This window comes from Gymnoscopelus microlampas, assembly GCF_963454915.1.
Source record: "Gymnoscopelus microlampas genome assembly, chromosome: 8".
Taxonomy (NCBI): Eukaryota; Metazoa; Chordata; class Actinopteri; order Myctophiformes; family Myctophidae; genus Gymnoscopelus; species Gymnoscopelus microlampas.
The window spans coordinates 21672386-21693049 of NC_139945.1; the positions used below are offsets into that span (position 1 = coordinate 21672386).

At 43.8% G+C, this 20664-nt stretch overlaps 1 protein-coding gene across 1 annotated transcript in view; it reads right to left on the reverse strand.

Annotated features, from left to right (window-relative positions):
• LOC311049822 (calsyntenin-2-like) overlaps positions 1 to 20664 on the reverse strand; it is a gene marked incomplete at its 5' end in the record, with an annotated part of 321705 nt that overhangs the window by 16533 nt on the left and 284508 nt on the right. The window contains 4 exons of the mRNA XM_084063685.1: positions 2514 to 2725; positions 9984 to 10132; positions 12295 to 12461; positions 17243 to 17405. Coding sequence (XP_083919811.1) covers positions 2514 to 2725; positions 9984 to 10132; positions 12295 to 12461; positions 17243 to 17405 — 691 coding nt within the window. The remainder of the gene's footprint in view (positions 1 to 2513; positions 2726 to 9983; positions 10133 to 12294; positions 12462 to 17242; positions 17406 to 20664) is intronic.

Sequence of the window (20664 nt, forward strand, 5' to 3'; positions counted from 1 at the left end):
TAATTGGCACCGAGCAGTGCTGAGCTGTGCCGCCGTGTCATACCGCCCCAGCATTGCTGACCAGATACTGTATCAGAGACAAGACCAAAGGCAGCAGGATTTAAATGTCATATCCATTTGCTGGGAGGTCAAGCCAGGCGACCCGAGGAATCAATTGTGTGCTAGCGGAGGCCTTGCTCAGCAGGGGTGTGTGGTTTCACACAAAGAGGCAGGAGGGCAGGATAGAGGGCTGTATACAGTATGTTCCCTGGGCTAGCAGAGAATTACATACCAAGGGAATCTTGCTAGCACAGCGGGATTAGCGCTGGTGAATAGCTGCACTCACAGTGAACTGTCCATGGTGCTGATAGTGTGTAAGGGCATATAGGATGACGACGTGCACAAAGAGACAAATCAGCACACACACACACACAACTTAAAAAGCCCAATATATCCTTCCTTTTTAAATAGTGCAGTACACAGACAAAAGTTCAACATAGTCGGTTTCCTTTCTCTGGAGACAGATATGAAATGTTAAGCTTTCTCTGATGGGGTTTTTGATAGTGGGACATATACTGAGGGAGTTAGCATTCATGAAAGAGTGAACACATTATTCATATGAAAGGCCTGCTCAAATATTCACTGTCTCCATTTCAGCTACGATAGGGAAGCATTTCATTTCGGAATGTGATGCTAAGACTGGAGGAATTGCAATAAAAATTCAAAAAGAAAAAGTCACTTTCCTTAGAATCTAGTGCATGTGCTTAATCTTAGAAACTGCTGGCCTATTGGTTCCAATCCTTTATGCACCCCGAACACATCATCTGATTGACCCCAAATTTGAGTCACATATCAAGGAGCCTCTACAGAACTCAGAGGCAAAAGCGTTGTCACTTAGATCCATAGAGGCGGCAGTGGCTCAGGGGTAGAGTGGCCGGTAGAGCGGCCGGATGGGAACTATAAGGTTCCCAGTTCGATCCCGGGCTCCCCCAGAGTTAGTGTTGAAGTGTCCTTGAGCAAGACGCTGAACCCCTAATTGCTCCCGAGGAGCAGGTTGGTGCCTTGCATTGTTTCCTCCGCCATCGGTGTGTGTGAATGTGTGTGTGGATGGGTGAATGTAATGCACAATCTATGTAAAGCGCTTTGGATAAAAGCGCTATATAAATGCACCATTTATAGAGGGTGCCACAAATGCAAGAAATGTCAATGGGCAACATGGTGACATTTCTCTCATATTTCTTTTTGTTGATGGGCCTTTATAGCCTTTGAGCGCACCTCCAATTTCACTTCTGCTCATAGGGGGCGGCATACAAAAAAAAAGTCACATTTCTATGTCATAGAAATGCAATTTCTCCCCACAGCTTCCGCGACATAGCCCTGGGTAGGCCACATGGCCTGGCGGAGAAATGCACTCTGCCACTTTATAGTTGAGAAATGAAATGAATTCAAAAGTTATTTCCAGTGCATCCAAGCACCGTAGCCCAGGGTGCCACACAAACAAATTGCACTCATTTAAATTGCTTTGGGCATTTTGCGTTTGGCTACTTAAATGTGGCCTGACAAACAGTGCAGAAATCAGTCCTGACACTTGAATAACATCTATGACACAGTCTGCAATTTTATAGCATTCTAATCTATGATGCAGTCTATCATAAGGTACTATTCATTTTATAGCATACTGATCTATGATGCAGTCTATCATAAGGTACTATTCATTTTATAGCATACTGATCTATGATGCAGTCTATCATAAGGTACTATTCATTTTATAGCATACTGATCTATGATGCAGTCTATCATAAGGTACTATTCATGTTATAGCATACTGATCTATGATGCAGTCTATCATAAGGTACTATTCATGTTATAGCATACTAATATCTATGACGCAGTCTATCATGTGATACTATTCATTCCTTTACTGATGTTAAATTTAGATAATAAAGTTACTTTTGTTTTGTTTGTTGTGAATTACAGTATATCTCACACTATAAGGAAACAATATAGTAACATTATAGTACAATCTGAAACTGTATTCATTGTGTAGTATAAATGTGAATCACCTGCAGTACTATCCATACAAAATATTATTCGTTTTTCAATATTTAACCCATTAAGACCTGGAACTGTGTCATTATTGGATTTGAGCTAAAAAGCATTATTTTACACTTTGGGCTATTCAAAAATAGCAGATATACAAGCTCATAGCGCGGCACCGAGTGCCGCGCTACGAGCTTGTAGATCTGCTATTTTTGAAAAATCGTGAAAATGTGTGCAAATCTTTGAATATATCTATTTTTTAAAGCGAACATTTTTAACTAAAATCTATACTTCTGGGGGGTCCCTGGAACAAAATATTTTGATGGGGGTCCGCGGCCAAATACATATCATTTTGGGGGTCCTTGACATGAAAAAGATTGAGCACCACTGATATAGAAACATACGTTTTTCAGAATACTGTTGAGATTTAGGAGACTCGGCTTCAGGTCTCAATGGGTTAAAATCAACTCTATGTGATCAAGCGTGTTTCATACCTGTGTGGTGCGTGGCTGCATCGGTCCTGGTCACAGTGCTGATGATGTGGAGGTCCTGGAACAGAGCCAGGCCTCGTGCTGACCTCAGATCAGAGAGCGGCCTGCTCAGCCTCTCCAGCCCCGCTATGGTGATCCTGGGCTCGCTGGGCTGCAGCACCATCACCACCGCATCCATGTCTGGGATGGTGATGCACGTGTCCTCCCCAAAACACCTGAGACACAGAGACAGGGAAGGTCAGGAGACCCTGGGAATTCTGATGTGAAACCTAACTAGGCTTTGTACTCAGCTATAGTGTGATAGGTCAGAAGTTGGTCAGACGTTCAAGGTGGGCGTGATAGATCAATTCTTTTTGTTTTCGCCAGGGGCGTCACGGCCATTCACTGTGCGTACGACGCGACACCCTCACTCTCACAGATCCGTGATCTCAAACCCCCCACTTTTTGAAAAAAAAATTATATTCTTTTTGATAATAAATCGGTAAAATCAAGCAAAAATAAGAATTAAATAACCTAACCCTAACCCTAAACCCGAAATAAAGTAACCAAAACACGAAAAAAAATCCGTCCAAAAAATACAGAATTTGTTTACATTTCACAGATACAAATGTTTTTCACGCTTTTTCAAAAATAGCAGATCTACAAGCTCATAGCGCGGCACTCGGTGCCGCGCTATGAGCTTGTACATCTGCTATTTTTGAATAGCCAAAGTGTAAAATAAGGGGTATAGTCCACCGAAAGTCCACCCCCCCACCTTCTGAGAGCCTGTGACGTCCCTGGTTTTCGCATTCTTCCCCAGGCTTCATTCTGACATTGGCTGAGGAGAGCTACCAGTCTCACAAGCCAACCTCCAGGTGGTACAAACACCTCTCTGCATAAACACAACCTGTCGCAAGTATTAAACCATATTGCAACTCAGTGATATTCAACTGGCGGCCCGCGGGCCAAATCCGGCCCCAACTGAGCTTTCTTGTGGCACGTGGAACATATTCCATGTTCCAATGTCAAATTAAATGCAAACATTTTTTACTAGATGGTTGGTTGCACAGGATGACCATTTTGATGTTTTTCATAACCATTAACCGAAGCTCGTTAATGGTTAATCAACCATTAACAGATAAGAATAAAATGTATAAACTGTTGAATGGAGGAATGTTAGTGACTCACTCAGGGTCCCAAATGAACACCTACAGTATCAGTACTTGCATTTGCAGTCAAGACACTGCTGAAGGAACCCAAATGCGGGTAAATGTATAATCTTTGGTGCGTAAGTCACCCAAAAGAAAATCACTTGGGTCAAAGAGTTAAAGTAGCTCACCTCATAATATGTAATTAAGAAAAGCATCTGGTGTTAAAATATGTACTGTATCAAGTAAAAGTATAAAGACCTTTTCATAGTATAAAGAAACGAAACAGCCAGAAATGTTGTCTACTTCCCTACTTCTAACTATTTTCAGAATAATGTAGCTTTCAGTTCAGCAATTATTATTTTTCACCATGTAGCCGGGTAGCAGCTAGCTAGCTTGGAAAAAGCTACGTCAGTGGCACGTCAACATAAAAGAGCACAACAGGGGTTTTGAGTGCAGTTCATACATCACGGACCATCCATTTGCAACTATTTCTGAGTTTTGAGTGGATGTTGTTAATTACACCAAAGACATTATTCTCCTTATGCATCCATTAGCTTGTATTTGTTAGTTTTGTGTGGATTTTTCTTCCAGCTTCTCCATCTTCTTCCACTTCAAACACACCATAAGAGCTTGTGCTCTTATCACCTGGGTGCTCAAAACGAAATGAAAAAAACTTTCATTCATACGAACACGTAAACACTTCACCTTGCCAGCCTGCCTCTAATTATCTTCATACAAAGATGCTTTCATGAACAGAACATACTGAAATATATACTTAATATCAAAATCTAAGCCTGTGCACAAAGGACTGACACAGACATGTTCCTATCAAACATCAAAATGCATGAATGCAGTATGAAGCAGGCCCTAATAAGTTACCATAATGGACATGGCCCTCATTTATCAACGCGGCGCAGACCAAATAATGGGCGTACGGCAAGATCACCAAAACCTTCGTCATTTATCAATTTATCCTGACGTTGGCTTCATCCTAACGTACGCTGAGATCTCACGTCTGGTCGATAGCAGTTGTTGACTTCTAGACCTGCGGAGCAGCATTATCTGACTGTCTGACAGGCATCTGGACACATAATCCACTCCTAAATGTATATCTACACTAATAAATAATCCCTGTGAAAATATAACATTTTATAAAGTAATTTAAACAAACTGCTTTAACAGTCATTCGGTTAAGCTTGCAGATCTGGCTGCATTGGCTATTTGAAAATAGCAGATCTACAAGCTCACAACAGGTCCCATCCCGACGCGTTGTGAGCTTGTAGATCTGCTATTTTAAAAATATACGAGCGCTTCTGCAAGAGCATTGTCGGGAGCCCCGACATTCTTTTCATGGACAGTGAGGTCTACAAACTTACAGTAGCTTGTCCTATGTTATGGAGTTATGTCATAGAGAGTTATGTAGGCTACACAACCTGGCTGGGTTAAGGATATAAACCCGACGATCGAATCTCTTATTAACGTGGCAGCACGGGATCACTGCCGCCCGTCAGAGTCTCACAGGGAATATCCTACATGACTGCTTGTGCACTGCTCGGTATGGGTTAAATAATTAATATACAAACCCCATTCATGGCGATGTGATTGGTATCATAATATGTCATTCATGTAGGCTACAAGCCTACGTGACAAAGATTGTACCGCTACGGATTACATGAAAGACACAGTTGGGCGTGTGTGTGTATGTGTATGTGTGTGTGTGTGTGTGTGTGTGTGAGAGAGAGAGAGGCGTGTGCGTGTGCGTGTGTGACTTGACAGGCAGCGAGGCGAGGCGAGCCGGCGAAACTCTTTTGGCTTCCCATGCTTTATTTGGTCGTATTCTGGTTCTCCATGTCGTAAAATCAGGGCGTTTTGAGAATATTTAAGGGCGTGTTTTTTAAATGACACTGGTTTCAGCCGTGACATTTATCAAGGCTCCAACCCAATGTACGCTAGGATTGGCTGTGTAGGATTCGTTGATAAATGTGACTTTGACGTTGGTGTACGGCCGAATATATGGAAAAATATAAGCCGGTTTATACGCGCCGTTGATAAATGAGGGCCAATGTGTCCATTATTGTGTCCTTTCGGACCTATAGCACACAACAAACGGTTTTGTTGTCACGGTCTTGTGGCCCCCGACTATTTTTTTTACAATTGTGGCCCCCTGCCTAATCTAGTTGAATATCCCTGCTGTAACTGGACAGGTTGACAGGCGCACACTAAATGTTGTCATCAAATCATCGTCTTATCAGGGAAAACAATATTTTGGTTTGCCAAAATATGTTCAAAAATATATTTGTGAAGATGTTTGTTTTTATTTGGTCCTATTCTGGTTGCTTTCAACTAAATGTTTGCCTATTCTTTTGTACATTTTGAAACCTACAATATACCATGTGAAATTGAACTTGAAGAGACAAACAAGCCTCGAACAAGCAATCATCATGGCTTCCTTCCCACCCACACACACACACGCTGTGTAAAAGGTAGCGCGCCCCTAAATGCAGAGTGACAACTGGCATCCGTGAGGGGGCCGACGCATTTGTGTGCACTGTAGGACGTGGGCTCTCTGAGCACACAGCGGCACTGCATAGCAAGAACACTGACAGAGCAGGAAGAAGGATACGGTGCGTACATACATGCACATATTGATGCAGACACCCGACAAACACACGCAGCATAAAGAACGCGGATTACGCATCAATCACATGGAGAGCAAACAGACGTCAAACAGAGTGTGGGAGAGAGAGAGAGAGAGAGAGAAACAGGAGGAGAGAGAGAATGATGGAGAGCCGTGAGGAAGAGAAACGACAGACAGCGAATGTTCTGTGAAAGTGAGCAGAGGAATGCTTTTACATTGCACCGTAGGCCTTTCAAACACACGCTAACATCTGTCTGTGGGAGGGACATCAATGCTTTCTCTCTTCCTCTACTGGAGTTCGGAGCGAGAGAGAAAGCATTGATGTCAGGCTTTTTTTTTTCGTGTGCAGGATCCGGGGTTGTAATCACAGCTGAATAAGATAAGATTGCGCCGCGTACGTAATTCCATATATTTTCGCCCCCACATGCCACTGTAAACTTTTTTTATATAACGGATAGCGCTGACACGGAATCTTTCCCCTTCCTCACGGTGATTTTCCATCTCTGCCTCTGTCTGCCTGTCATTATGACTCCCTCTCTCTCTCTCTCTCTCCCCCTCTCTCTCTCTCTCTCTCTCTCTCTCTCTCTCATTTGAGGCAAACACATTTGCGGCTATATTGTAATCTCGTCCTTCTCTGCAGAGGTGGTGATGGCCGGCAGTGTGTGTGTGTGTGTGTGTGTGTGTGTGTGTGTGTGTGTGTGTGTGTGTGTGTGTGTGTGTGTGTGTGTGTGTGTGTGTGTGTGTGTGTGTGTGTGTGTGTGTGTGTGTGCGTGCGTGCGTGCGTGCGTGCGTGCGTGCGTGCGTGCGTGCGTGCGTGCGTGCGTGCGTGCGTGCGTGCGTGCGTGCGTGCGTGCTCTCTGCTTTGTGTGTGCACAAAAGCCACTGCTGTGAGCAGAGCCTGAGAAAAACTCACTGATGCAAGGAGGGAGCTGATGCCCATGCAAAGAGGCAAAAAAGAAGAAAGAAAAAAACTGGATGCCGTCCAATTCCATTATGAAGAAATAGGATGAGGGGACGGAAACAAATGCCCCTACAAAGATTAGCGCCGGCTACTCTGTATTAAGGCATGAATCCTGTTTAATTGTGTTTTAAGGAGTTCATTAACATGTGTTTGTTTCTGGTTATATTGGGACTAACGGCGAAGAGGGACATTTTGTTTGTTTGTTGACATGTCGTGGTAGGAGGCTGTGTCTTAGCAGAACGGAAGAATAGGCAGAAACAGAATCAAACTGACTCTGGATGTGGTTTCAAAGCAATAAAACATGATTAAGGCAGGCTGCCGTGGAAGTTGGAAGGAAGATTAACGTATTGGCATCACCGGCACAAATGAAAGCACGCGCGCGCGCACACACCCACACACCCACACAGACACACACACACACACACACACACACACACACACACACACACACACACACACACACACACACACACACACACACACACACACAGCACATACACACGCACACACCAGGAAGCCCGAGATAGAAAAGTTTCATAAAACAACATTTAACAACAAGATAACTTTGTGGTGCAGGCTAATTATCATAATGAATTCCTTGATAATGGCTGTGCCTCTAGCTAAGATGACTCTCCCCATAAGCTCACAGAAACACTGACACACTCCCACAGATCCAGAGCCATTCCTCCTGCTGTGTTTAGTTGAAGTTAGAGGGCCCGCGGCAGTGCGTGGACCCTAACAGGAGGTGAGGCTGGACCCCTAGGGCCGTGCTGCAAGGAGAGAGACGTATTTAACAGTATCATGAATATTAAACAACACACACCAGGGGAGGCACTCACACAATACCAGCCCCCCCCCCCCCACCTCTCTCTCTCTCTCTCTCTCTCTCTCTCTCTCTCTCTCTCTCTCTCTCTCTCTCTCTCTCTCTCTCTCTCTCTCTCTCTCTCTCTCTCTCTCTCTCTCTCTCTCTCTCTCTCTCTCTCTCTCTCTCTCTCTCTCTCTCTGTCCTCTCGCATTCTTGCTCTGTGGTGTAATCCAGACAGCATTATTAATATGTGGTACATAAAATGTAAAAACTGGCCCCAGGTGACAGGGAACGGGGAACAGGGGACTGGAAATGGTGGATTAAAGAAAGAGGAAAAGTGATGACAGAATCAGAGAGGAGTGAGAAAAGTAGAGAGAACTTGAATGTAAGTGACACTATGATATGAGCCAGTTCTCTGTGAGTCTTCGCACATGGAGAGAAGTGTAAATACGGATTCAACTCCTCCTCTGTCACAGCCGGATGAGAGGAAGGAAATGTGTGAAGGAAAACTCAGAGGAAAAGAGAAGGGAGAACATCTACTCCGGAAACACATGGCCAACGCTGACATTCACTGTATTGACACAGTCAAACCTTTGTGTTCATTTTAATTTAACACATTGAGTGCCAAAAACGGTCCGGACCGTTTTTGAGAAGCTATGCGTTATGTGCCATAAACGGTCCGGACCGTTTTTGGCCTGTTATAGCGCCACCAAGAGGCCGCTTTTTGCAAAACATTTTTTTTTGACAGTACTCCTACAGCATTTGTCCAAACAACACGCAAATTGGTACACAGTATCTCTATAGTCATTAAACAAAACCGCTCTTTTAGATTTTTCAAAATGGCTTCCAAAGTTTGCAGGAGTGCTCCGTTTTGAACAAAATGCCTCAAATCATGAACACAGCATGTTGTCACACTATGTGCCAGGCTTTACTGAACTGACCCTTTAACTGCCCCCAATCTTGTCTGATTCTGTGAAGGCGCAGCCTGCCATTGACGAGATTGACGAGATTTGTGTTTTAAGTGGTTTTCCACTAGATGGCGCTGTAATATATTTTGTTGTTTACTTCCCGTTTATTTCCTGTGGGAAAATGGCTTGATCTCCGTTCCTGTTGCTTTACAGCAAAAACAAGCCACATTCAACAGGCCACAACTATGCAACGGATTACCGCGACCGGATACAAGCATTTTCCGAGACTCCCGAGGCCCCCGTGCGTGTAATGAGGCGATCGCCGTGAGGACAGCGATCACGGAAAATGTTCCATGATTTTTTCAAGGGTTGGTAAAATTGTTTGTTTTCGCTGGCAGTGGCGCACTATTACACTATTACTCTGGCCATTAAAGAGTTAAGAGACAAGGGTGACACACAGGTATACTGCTAGGTTTCGTACGGTACAGCACCTTTAACCCATTCAATCCGGGAACGAATCTCTGTCATTTTAGATGTCGCGCTATGAGCTTGTAGATCTGCTATTTTTGAAAAATCTTGAAAATGTGGGCAAGTCTTTGAATATATATTTTTTTTAAAGCAAATGTGTAACTCAAATCTTTGCTTCTGGGGGTCCCTAAAACAAAATATTTTGAGATGGGGGCCCATGGCCAAATACATATAATTTTGGGTGGTCCTTGACATTACATTTTTTTTTTTTACTGTTTGGATTTAGAAGACATTTGTAGAAACCACCAGAAGCAAATATTTGAGTAACAAAATGTTCGCCTAAAAATATATATATTCAAAGATTTGGACACATTTTCATGATTTTTCTAAAATAGCAAATCTACAAGCTCATAGCGCGGCACTCGGTGCCGCGCTATGAGCTTGTATATCTGCTATTTTTTTTAATAGCCCAAAGACACAAAGATGCGTTCCCGGTCTTAATGGGTTAAGAGATACAGTACCGTATGTATGACAGACAGGTAAAAATGCTATAGCGTCCTTACTGTACTGCGGTGGAGATGTGAAGGTGTCTGATGCCCGGCGTAGGGAACTGACGGGAATTGATGTAGGACACCTTCCTCAGAGCAGCGTTCATGTTGTCCAAGTCCTCGCCCTCCATCACCAGGATGGACTGGGCAGGGTTAAAATGGAACTGGAGGGACATGGAGGGAGATGGGTAGAGAGAGAGGGACAGAAAGTGAGTGAGAGAGAAATGGGTGGAGAGAGAGAGAGGGAGGGAGGGGTGGAGAGAGCAAGAGAGAGGAGGAATAGAGGCATATTGAGGCACAGAAAGCAGAGACAATAAACGTATTAGACTCAATTGTGATCGCCGTAAGAACGCATACGCTTGCTTGCATAAAAGCAGTAACGCTGATCAGTTGGAACAATGAAGCATATCATATGGCAGCGAAAGCTAAAAGATATGATTCTTTATTTTAGTCTTTTTTTTTTTTTTCACACATCACACATTATTTTCCATAGTTAATTACATCTTTTGTAAAAAATGACCTTAAAGGGATATTGTGCCTTATACGCAGAATGTGCACCAAATGCATTACAAGGCGGAACGGCCCCAGTGCGGAAGCCATGCACGTGTCGCATCCCATACAATATGCATATTTTTTTGCTGGATCAGCTTGAGTCTAATGTTCTTGTACATGTGTCTTTATCAACCTGGGGTGATGTATTTTTTTCCTGCAAATTTAACATCACATTACAATTAACATTATTAATTTGAGTCCAAATTATAAAGGCTCACTATAAACATCCAGAGTTTTGAGAGGCCTTCTATAAGAGGATCTGCGGGTCTGTCCGGAACTAATCTACAGTTTGTACATTTCTCATGCAAACTGTCACTAGACTAACGTAGAATCCCACAATGTTTTGTTGCAGTAGGTAAATTGTACATTCTATACTTTTGGAAATATTTAACACTGACCTTGTTTTAGTTATGGAAGTCAAAGGGGCTCAGATTCTCAGAATTTGGGATTGGATGATATCAATGGCTGATATCAATGGCTAGTTTTTTGTCTTTATAGAGGAAGTGAATGGCAGTTGAATTGGGCTGAAACCTTGTCCATATATACTGTATGGATTAATGTCATAAATACGTCATAGGGGCGTTATAGACTGGCCACATGAAGTATTTTTTTTCTCTCTCCATTTCCTCCCCTGATGAACCTGAGGGAGCCTTCCCCCTGCTCTGCTAAAACGTTGTCCTTTAAGCCACCTGGAGGGCTAACACTGCAACGCTCTCAAACGATAAACTGTGAGTGGCCCTGAGGAGCTTTACCTCCTCTTCTCTCTCTCCTTCCCTCTCTTTTTCTCCCTCAATCCCCCCCTCCTTCATCCCATCCCCCGTTCAGCCCATCCCTCCTCTTTGTCATCAAAGGCCAGCAGGAGCTGATCCGTGTGTTACAGTATGGACAGATCAGTGAGGCGAGCAGCAGAGGACAAAGAGGGAGAGAGAGAGAGAGAGAGAGAGAGAGAGAGAGAGAGAGGGAGAGAGAGAGAGAGAGATAGAGAGAGAGAGAGAAAGCCTTGGGGTCTAAATACACCTCCATCCATCGTCTGTGTCCTCTACCTCTGAGTGCACAGAGATTGATGAGCTGAGCCAATGGGATGAGAGAGAGCAGAGAGGGAAGCTGATTGGTGATTTATTTAAGGAAGCTTTCCGAAAATGCCATCCATCCTTGCTGTCAATTGTGATATGGATTAAAGTGTGTGTGTGTGTGTGTGTGTGTGTGTGTGTGTGTGTGTGTGTGTGTGTGTGTGTGTGTGTGTGTGTGTGTGTGTGTGTGTGTGTGTGTGTGTGTGTGTGTGTGTGTGTGTGTGTGTGTGTGTGTGTGTGGCGGGGGTGATCAAATGTGTGTCAATAAATAATATTGTATACGTGCACAGGTATACTAGTGGGTTGTTAAAAAAATTGCATCCATCCTTATAATCAATAACATTACGGACAGTTAGTCTGTGCACGTGCACGCAAGTGTGCGGGCGCCTGCGTGCATGCCCATACACACGCCGGTAGTGGATGCATGTGTGTGCTTTTGAACGTATGTACTGTACTGTACTGGTGATTTAGTTCAGACAAAGCTCCAGAGCTTCTAATCAATAGAATACAGATACAAGTGTTTTATGGGTATGTATGTTTTTATGCCTGTGTATGCCTCTGTCTGCCTGTGTCTGCCTGTGTGTGCCTGTGTCTGCCTGTGTCTGCCTGCGTCTGCCTGTGTGTGCCTGTGTCTGCCTGTGTCTGCCTGTGTCTGCCTGTGTCTGCCTGTGTATGCCTGTGCGTGCGTGTGCGTATGTGTGTACCTTGATGCTCTTGTCCAGGCTCTCCAGTGAGTTGATGTCCAGGCCCTCCTTGCACGCCTGCAGACAGGAGATGACCTTCTGACTCTCGATCTTTCCGGGACGGATGGTCAGACCTGACAGGCTGCCCCGGAAGTACTGTGTGAACCGCGGTTTGGTCACCTCTCCACCTACACACACACGCACGCACACACACACACACACACACACACACACACACACACACACACACACACACACACACACACACACACACACACACACACACACACACACACACACACACACACACACACACACACACACACACACACACACACACACACACATGATTGTTAGGAGCCCATTCTGTAATCCAACTTTAAGTGAAACTAAAGTTCAACAGCACATTCCCCACAAAGTAAAGCAAAATACAGAATAAGCATTTAAACATTACGGACAGTTAAATGAACTATAAAAATGAATATATAAAAGAAGAAAGTGAGAATAGTTCACCACGTGCACAAACAATGATGTCATAGCAGCAACAGCAGCAAGGTTGAGGCACAAGTAAGAGTAATAGTAAAAAACGAGACATTTATAGCTGCTATGCAGCAATGGGACAGGACCAGGCATTTTTAGAAAGTAACAGAAAAATAGAAAGAGGAAGAAATCAATTGAGAAATACATGAGGGTCAATAAGCAAAACTGTCTGGATTCAGTCAACTTTGAAGTCACATTCACACAGCACACAATGCCTGAGTAGGAACTAGAAAAAGTGCTCCTCGGAGCACAGGTCTCCGGCAGGTTAATCTGAGTTCCCAGAAGTTTTCGCCGGCTCTGCGAGGAACTTCTGGGCCAGAGCCCTGGGATTTGTGGGCGGGATGTCATTTACGCTCTGAATCTGAGCGGACACGCCTCTTACCGGTCTGGAGCTGTGCAACTCGTCTAAAAAGTCAGACGAGAGGCAAACAGCAGTACACAACAATGGCGGCCGCAATTTCTCAAGGGGAAATTGCTTCCCGTCGATCCTATGTAGATGCAACACCCACTGCATATGGATCCCGCCCCTTTTCTTCATTGGCTGTTGATTTGAATCACAACGCAGTGGCCGCGCCCCCGCTGTCCAAACTCCGAGGCAATGCCTCCCAGACTACCGGCAGGTTAGGTACGTTATTGTGGGCCAGCAATGTTCGGAATTCAGTCATTGTAGAAGTGAGTGGAATGGCTGCGTTCATGATTTGAGGCCTTTTATTCAAAGCAAACCCCTCCTGCAAACTTTAGATGGCAATCCTAGCCAATCAGGGAGGTGGAATATGAAATATCTGACAGATCCGTGTTGATCAACATTTGTAGGATTAATAGTATATATTTTTTTTTTCAGAAATCTGCCTCCTGGTGGCACTATAAAAGGCTAATGTGAAAATATTGGGCCAGAGGTTCTCTGGTATCCTGGGAGTGTGTGTGCACAGTTTCGCGTTGATCGGACACACTCACAGACACACACGGACGGACGGACGGATGGACGGACGGACGGACGGACAGACAGACAGACAGACAGACAGGGTGCAAAACATAGTCTCAGCCACGCCTTTGGCCTGGTGCAGACAATTAGCTAGGATGTTTGACCTGTATCACCCAGGGCTTGAACTCACAACCTCAGACACCAAGGGCAAGGCATGATCTCGTTGAGCTACTGTACTTGCCAAGTGAAAGACCAAACCACAGACTGGCTTCAGACTACGTGAAATGAAGCTGAGAAGGGTATAGTGTTCTTGTGGGGCTAGAGGCTTTTAACAAAAGAGTACAACAACAGAGCCACACTGTTGTTGCTCCCTTAGTCAGTTATTTTTATTTGAATCAAGAGTGAACGTTTGAGTCTGAGGAAGGGCATGGACTCGAAACGTCACTCTTGATTAAAATAAAACATCTGACCAAGGGAGCAACAACAGTGTGCAGCTCTACTTTGTACTCTTTCATCTCTGTTCACTTCGGAGCCAGCAAATCTGCCTTCAAGAAGTCGGATGTATTGTGCGCTGTTACTCTTTGATCCTATAGACGCTTTTATCATCATTGTTAGGTTGCTGTAAAGAAAATTGTGGTGCCCAGACCAAGGTTTCCATTTAATTCATCCATGTATTTAAAAATATGCACAGGCAATGCTGTAGGGTCATGAGTTGTGTGTAACATTAATCAAATCCTAGTATTGCTAAACATACACACTGGCAAATATGCAGTCATCAAGACATTTGGGGAATATTTATACTTCATCTAGACAACATAGAGTTATTTATTTTGACAAAGATTTCTCCATAATTGAGAAAGCTGATGTTTAAAAATGTTGCATTGACTGCAATTGGTTACATGTGGACAATTCAAAATACTGTTAAAAAAGTGTGTGAGATACAATTCTAGTGAAAAAGGACTTCCGCACACCCAGTCAGTTTCAGAGCAGGTGCGTAGGGCGACAAACAGTACGTGAGATCAATCTTGGAGAGATATACGCGCACACTGCCACTTGCACGCTCAAGTTTTTTTATTGATGCAACAACGTTCTGGTCGTGTAGCCCTTCCTCAGGATACAATTCTGAAATTTACTTCCACCCTGCATCTACAGTACCACGATATGAAAATGAAATTCATGAACATTGGTCCTTTCTTTTGTGCGAATCTACATGAAACATTTTGATGCCCTGTGGGGAGGACAGTCTGAAGATGCCTAAAACATGAGATAAAGAAAGGATTTCATACAGTAATTCATGTCAGCTCAAAACATATGGACATTTCTGCTCACTTGGGTCTACATTTTAGTGGAAGTCGCAAAGTGATAGCATGTACGACTTGATTTGTTGTGAATTTTCAATGTTTAAAAATGTGGACAGATACTGTAATGCCACCATCAGGACTAATACCCCACAATGCCAGTTGAATATGTTTGGCACTGGACCTGTGTGCAGAGTTTTGTTTATTTTCATGAATTGCAGATTTCCTGATGAAGAAGAAGAAGAGGAAGAAGAAGGGAGTAGAGGATTGAGACACTGTGGAGTGATGATTATGATGTGATAAAACTGCTGATTGCTTCACTTTCACACACACAGTGTCAGCTCTTTCTGCCCTCTGTGTCTCTCCCCGTCTTCCTTCACTGCTCTTTTTCTCTCTCTTCCTCTCTTCATCTACAAAAGAGGAACTATTATTTTGCATGTGTGTATGCATTTCTGCATTTGCCGTTGATACAGTATCTACCTTTCTGCTTACACTGTATGTTTTGTGCACACACGCGCGCATGCCCACACACTGCCCTTGGTCCTTACAACTATGTTTCAATGCGTGGGCAGTGAGGAAAGACCAAGAGATGCTGAGCTGCAGTGTGTGATGAAGTGATCGAGGAAGGCAACTGGAAAAATACAATGAGCCCATTGAGACCTGGAACGCATCTGTGTCATTTTTAGCTTTGAGATAAAAAGCATTATTTATTTATTTTACACTTTGGCAATTTTTTTTAAATCGTGAAAATGTGTGCAAATATTCGAATATATATTATTTTAAATCCAACATTTTTAACTCAAATCTTTTCTTCTGGGGGGTCCCTGGAACAAAATATTTTGAGATGGGGGTCGGCGGCCAAATACATATAATTTTGGGGGTCCTTGACATGACAAAGAGAGCACCACTGATATAGAAACATACGTTTTTCAGAATACTGTTGGGATTTAGGAGACATTTGTAGAATCAGCTTGAGGTCTTAATGGGTTAAAGGACGGTGCGTCAGTCTTTCACTTGGCGGCCCATCGCTCTCCTGCTGTTACTCACTTCACAGTGCCACTCAACACGCACAGGTCAGGGGGTAAACACAAGCTGACTGCTGGGAAACAGCACAGCAAGCACATTATCCCCCTGAGGGTGAGGAGCAGCCAACGCAGGCCAACCTTTCTATCAGAAAGTCTAGAGGAGAACGTAAACAAACAAACATACACACTCCGGCGCCTGGAGGATTCAGTTGGGCGATACTCCAACAACGCGAAAAAGTATCTACACGACGAGTCGGTGACAGCTCATAAATGGCTGATTTTAAACGGCATCGTATCGTCTCTCGTGTCCCTGCAGCCCACTCAAACTGTCAATTCCATCCTTTTGTTTTAATCTTTTCCATGCTCAGTAAAGACACACAAAGTCTGAAACGCAGGAGGCATTTCCATCAGTCCTTGTAAAGCAGTCAAATAATGAAGTTCTCCAGAGGGCTGAAGAGACTTTCCCCAAAATAAAAGAACTCATCTCAGCAGCGTGCTAGTGACCACCGTGCCACGGCACCAGCAGAGCCCTGTGAATAGGCAATCTGCTAGGGCTAATGGCTTGTGTAAAGATATGAGGATGGTCTTTATAACTCTTTATTGAGGCTTAGCCTCCCTGTTAGAGGAGGAGTAATAGCCTCTGAACTCCCTTTTCTATTCAGGGCTCTTCTAATCCTCTGATGGGTTTGGAGCGCTCAGTGAAAGAGAAAGAAAAGCAGGGGCGGAAAGATCATTGCAGATGAAAGGGACACCAAATGACCCTCCTCTGCCCCCGTAGAACTGATATATGTTGAGCCCTTATCTAAGACCCAAGCTTCATTGAGCCCATTCATTGTAACTTTGTGGCTATCAAAGCACGAGCATGGTGTATGGTAAGAGTGTTTATATAGTCTTCCTATTTCAATTGCCTATACAATTAGACAGCGTATTTGCTCAGACTGGATCCGTGATGGAGGGTCAAATACAGACACATTCAAATCCACAGACATTCACAGTGCACAGCTCCTACATCTGCTGGTCATTCATTTTGAAAAGAAAAAAGAAGAAGGCGCTGTGCTAAAAAGTGCCTGCCCATCACTGTGGAGGTTTTGGGTTTGAATACATCCTCCTCCTCCTCCTCGTTATCATTATGTCATCATCATCCTCATTTTTATCATGATCATCATCATCATCATCATCATCACCTTGCCAGCAGGCGCCCACTGTCAGCTGTACATCAATCTGGGAGGGGTGGATGGGCCAGTCGTCAGTCACCAGGTAGGGGTCGTAGGTCACACCGTCCACATAGAGCGTCACCACTGGAAACTCCACGTTGATGACATAGTAATGCCACTCCTTATCGCAGATCTGACAGAGTGAGAGAGGGAGAGAAGGGGTGATACGATTACATGTTGTACCTGTATGTCCATGCTCTTTTTGTTGGGCCTCTCCTACAACACGTATAGTGTTGTTGTCCCTTGTAGAGAGAGACAAACTAAACACCCACGCACTCCATCCCTCAGACACGCACGCACACGCACGCACGCACGCACGCACGCACGCACGCACGCAGGACTACCTGGCAGACAAGTCATACATATTTTGTATTCTGCCCCCAGGGGTTCGGCCAGGCAAATGTGGAACTGTTCTGTCAAACTTCCGCCCTCTCCTCTCTCATCCTCCGGTTTATCATTCTCTTTAACTCCTTCACTCTTTCTCATTTGAAATACATTTAAATGCTTTGGTCTGTGACTCAGACAGCAGCATGCCGAACAAACTGCTGTGAAACTGGTTTAACTTACAATATCCAACGTTATGCTTGACCAGCCCTCTCTCCCTCTCTCTTTCTTTTGACTTCTAAACTAAGCTTTACTTTAGCAGTCCCATGTGTAGCTACTAAGATGGCTTGGGGCCTGTCTCTCGGCTGTCTCCTGAAACCTGGGCTTGCCTTGAACCGTTCTCTGTCTAATGACTGCTGCTCCAGTGCTGCACTGCTGCAGCAGATGGGAGCTCTAATCCATCCAGTTCATTTCCTCAGCTATTGAGGTGTTAGATACACAATCTGGCGTATTGGTAATCACACCACACAGCTGCTAGACGCATAAAGAATGTCTGCTGAGAGGTCCACCAAAGGTTTTGTTGGTATGCCGGCAATATAAATATTGCCGGCCACCTTGGCTGGTTTGAAAAATGCAATTTAATTATTTTTAAATGTAATAATAATAATAATAAGGGTAATAATAATAATAATAATAATACATCATCATCATCGTTGTTGTTGTTAGGATATTGAATAATTAACTTTATAATATGTACATTTAAAACTGCTAAAATACCTATTATTTTTGTACTTGCATACATTGACTGGGCATCTTTCCAGAGAGTATTTTGCCTTACTTTGCGCTGCAGTAATCTAATCTATCAGCCTAAATCTTCATGCGATTTACACAGCACATGCTTTTCTATACAAACAGCGACTGTCAATGACATGGAGAGCCTAGTTGGTTCATACTGTAGTACGATGATGAAGACGTGTACAAAGACACACACACACACACACACACACACACACACACACACACACACACACACACACACACACACACACACACACACACACACACACACACGCACACACACACACACACACACACTAGATGATCTAAGGCTCAGGATGCAGGGTGCAATAGTGTCAGGCTTGTGTCCACCTCAAATTCTTATTTGGGTACTATAGCTGCAGATTGGTTGTATTAACCACTTAAACACTATCATCCCTATTCTGGGGCGGACATTCAGCAAAAATAGCTGATCTACAAGCTGACACGTTGAGCTAGATGCATTGCTATTTAAATGATGGACTGGAGGACAGGACGCACAAACAACTTATAAACAAAGCAGAAGTGCGTGACCATCAAGCAGCATTAATAATGTCATATAGCCTAATGATTTCAGAAGACGGGGAAAAAATGCAAAGAATCTCAGCTTCCTCGAGCAATGTCTCCTCATTTAGGCTATTATGTCCAAGACACATCCGCAATATCCTGACCTATCAACTATGTAATCACCAGCTCACAATCAGTCATGTTCTTTATTCAAACCTCCTAATAAAGCATGATGACAGAGTCGTTGCATCCTGTCCCGTGTGTCTTGCGTCGGAGCTCTAAAATGGAAATTGAGGAATGTCACTCCTGTCCATTGCACATAGACACATAGAGAATGGCTGGAGGCTATGGATTCACGACATTCTTACGTGAGGAGAGGTATTTGAAAATATGTATCAGCTGAAATAGACTGCTTATTGAAATAAACTGCATGAACTTTTCCCTCCTTCTCTCTCTTTCCTCGCTGCTGATATTTCTCATTATTATTCACGACACATTCGTACAGTATTTGTCGACACATTCTTCTGTTTCTATCGCTGTGTTCAATTCGGATGGATTTTTAGATTGCAAGCAGTGTGCACGAATTGTGAACCCAGGTATAGGTCAATCTACTATCTAATGCGCTCTCTAAATAGTAGGGAAATGCTGCACTGGGGGGACTGCACCGGACTTTAGACCAGGTCAGAGTAGGTTAAAAGCACAATCCTTGTTTGACTCTTCTCTCTGTGTGTAAGGCAGCATTGACCCAGACTACACCTCATTTTAAGACGCTAGATGAGTACAAAATCATTCGGTATCTAAACCAGTGGTCCTCAACCTTTTCAGGCTGTGACCCAATTGGAATTGTAGGAGTTGAGGCATTACATTTTCGGTTCCAGAGATAAATATTGATAAATATTCTACAAGCTTAGATCAGCTTACAACGCTGACTACCACTGCAAAATGGAATGTCACTGATTGAAAATGTCTTCTCTGGGCCACTCACACAACTACCCTGTGTGTCTACAAATAATAGAACACGCGATCATAAGGGATTTAGCGAGGTCTGTGGCGAGGTGAAAAAAGTAAGTGATTCGACCGTTTACATGGCGATACATGGTGTTTTTACACTGGGCTGGAGGAGAGAGACTCCTCCCCGATCGGAATGTTTGTTGCTTGAGCGGCGTGCACGACTCGCCTGTGTGTTTAGAAACGATTGCACTTACGATCATAATAAAAAAAAAAAAATGTGTGCATTTTTTTTTGTTATAAAAAACACGCTGGAAGAGGGCAAACACAGCCAGAAATAAATCTGGCAGGGAATGAGTTAAAGGTCTTTAAAATAATAAAAGGTCTTAAAAGTCTTTAAATTGTCACTTCACTGTCATGTGGACCCCCCAAAATCATGTGGGGACCCCTGGCGGACCCGTCCCACAAGTTGAGAACCACTGATCTAAACAACATGGGCCCATGGGCGTATACATTACAACTGCGTCGGTCGCACAATTGTAATGATACTTATATTACTCCTCAGCGCCGTCTTGCGCCAGGTGGAAGACTGGAACCTGTATCTTCCTCCATCTTGGGCATATCCCATAGCCTGGAGGGAAGACTGCTCTGCGATTGGCTAGTCTGACCAGTGCTGTAAGTTCACCCTCAGTAATCAGTGACTCAGAGACATTTGCCGTCATGGTCCAGCCAAATAATGGAACCACTTGTCCTTTTCCTTTGCCAACTCTCTGCACTGGGTAGTTTGTAAAGTAGTA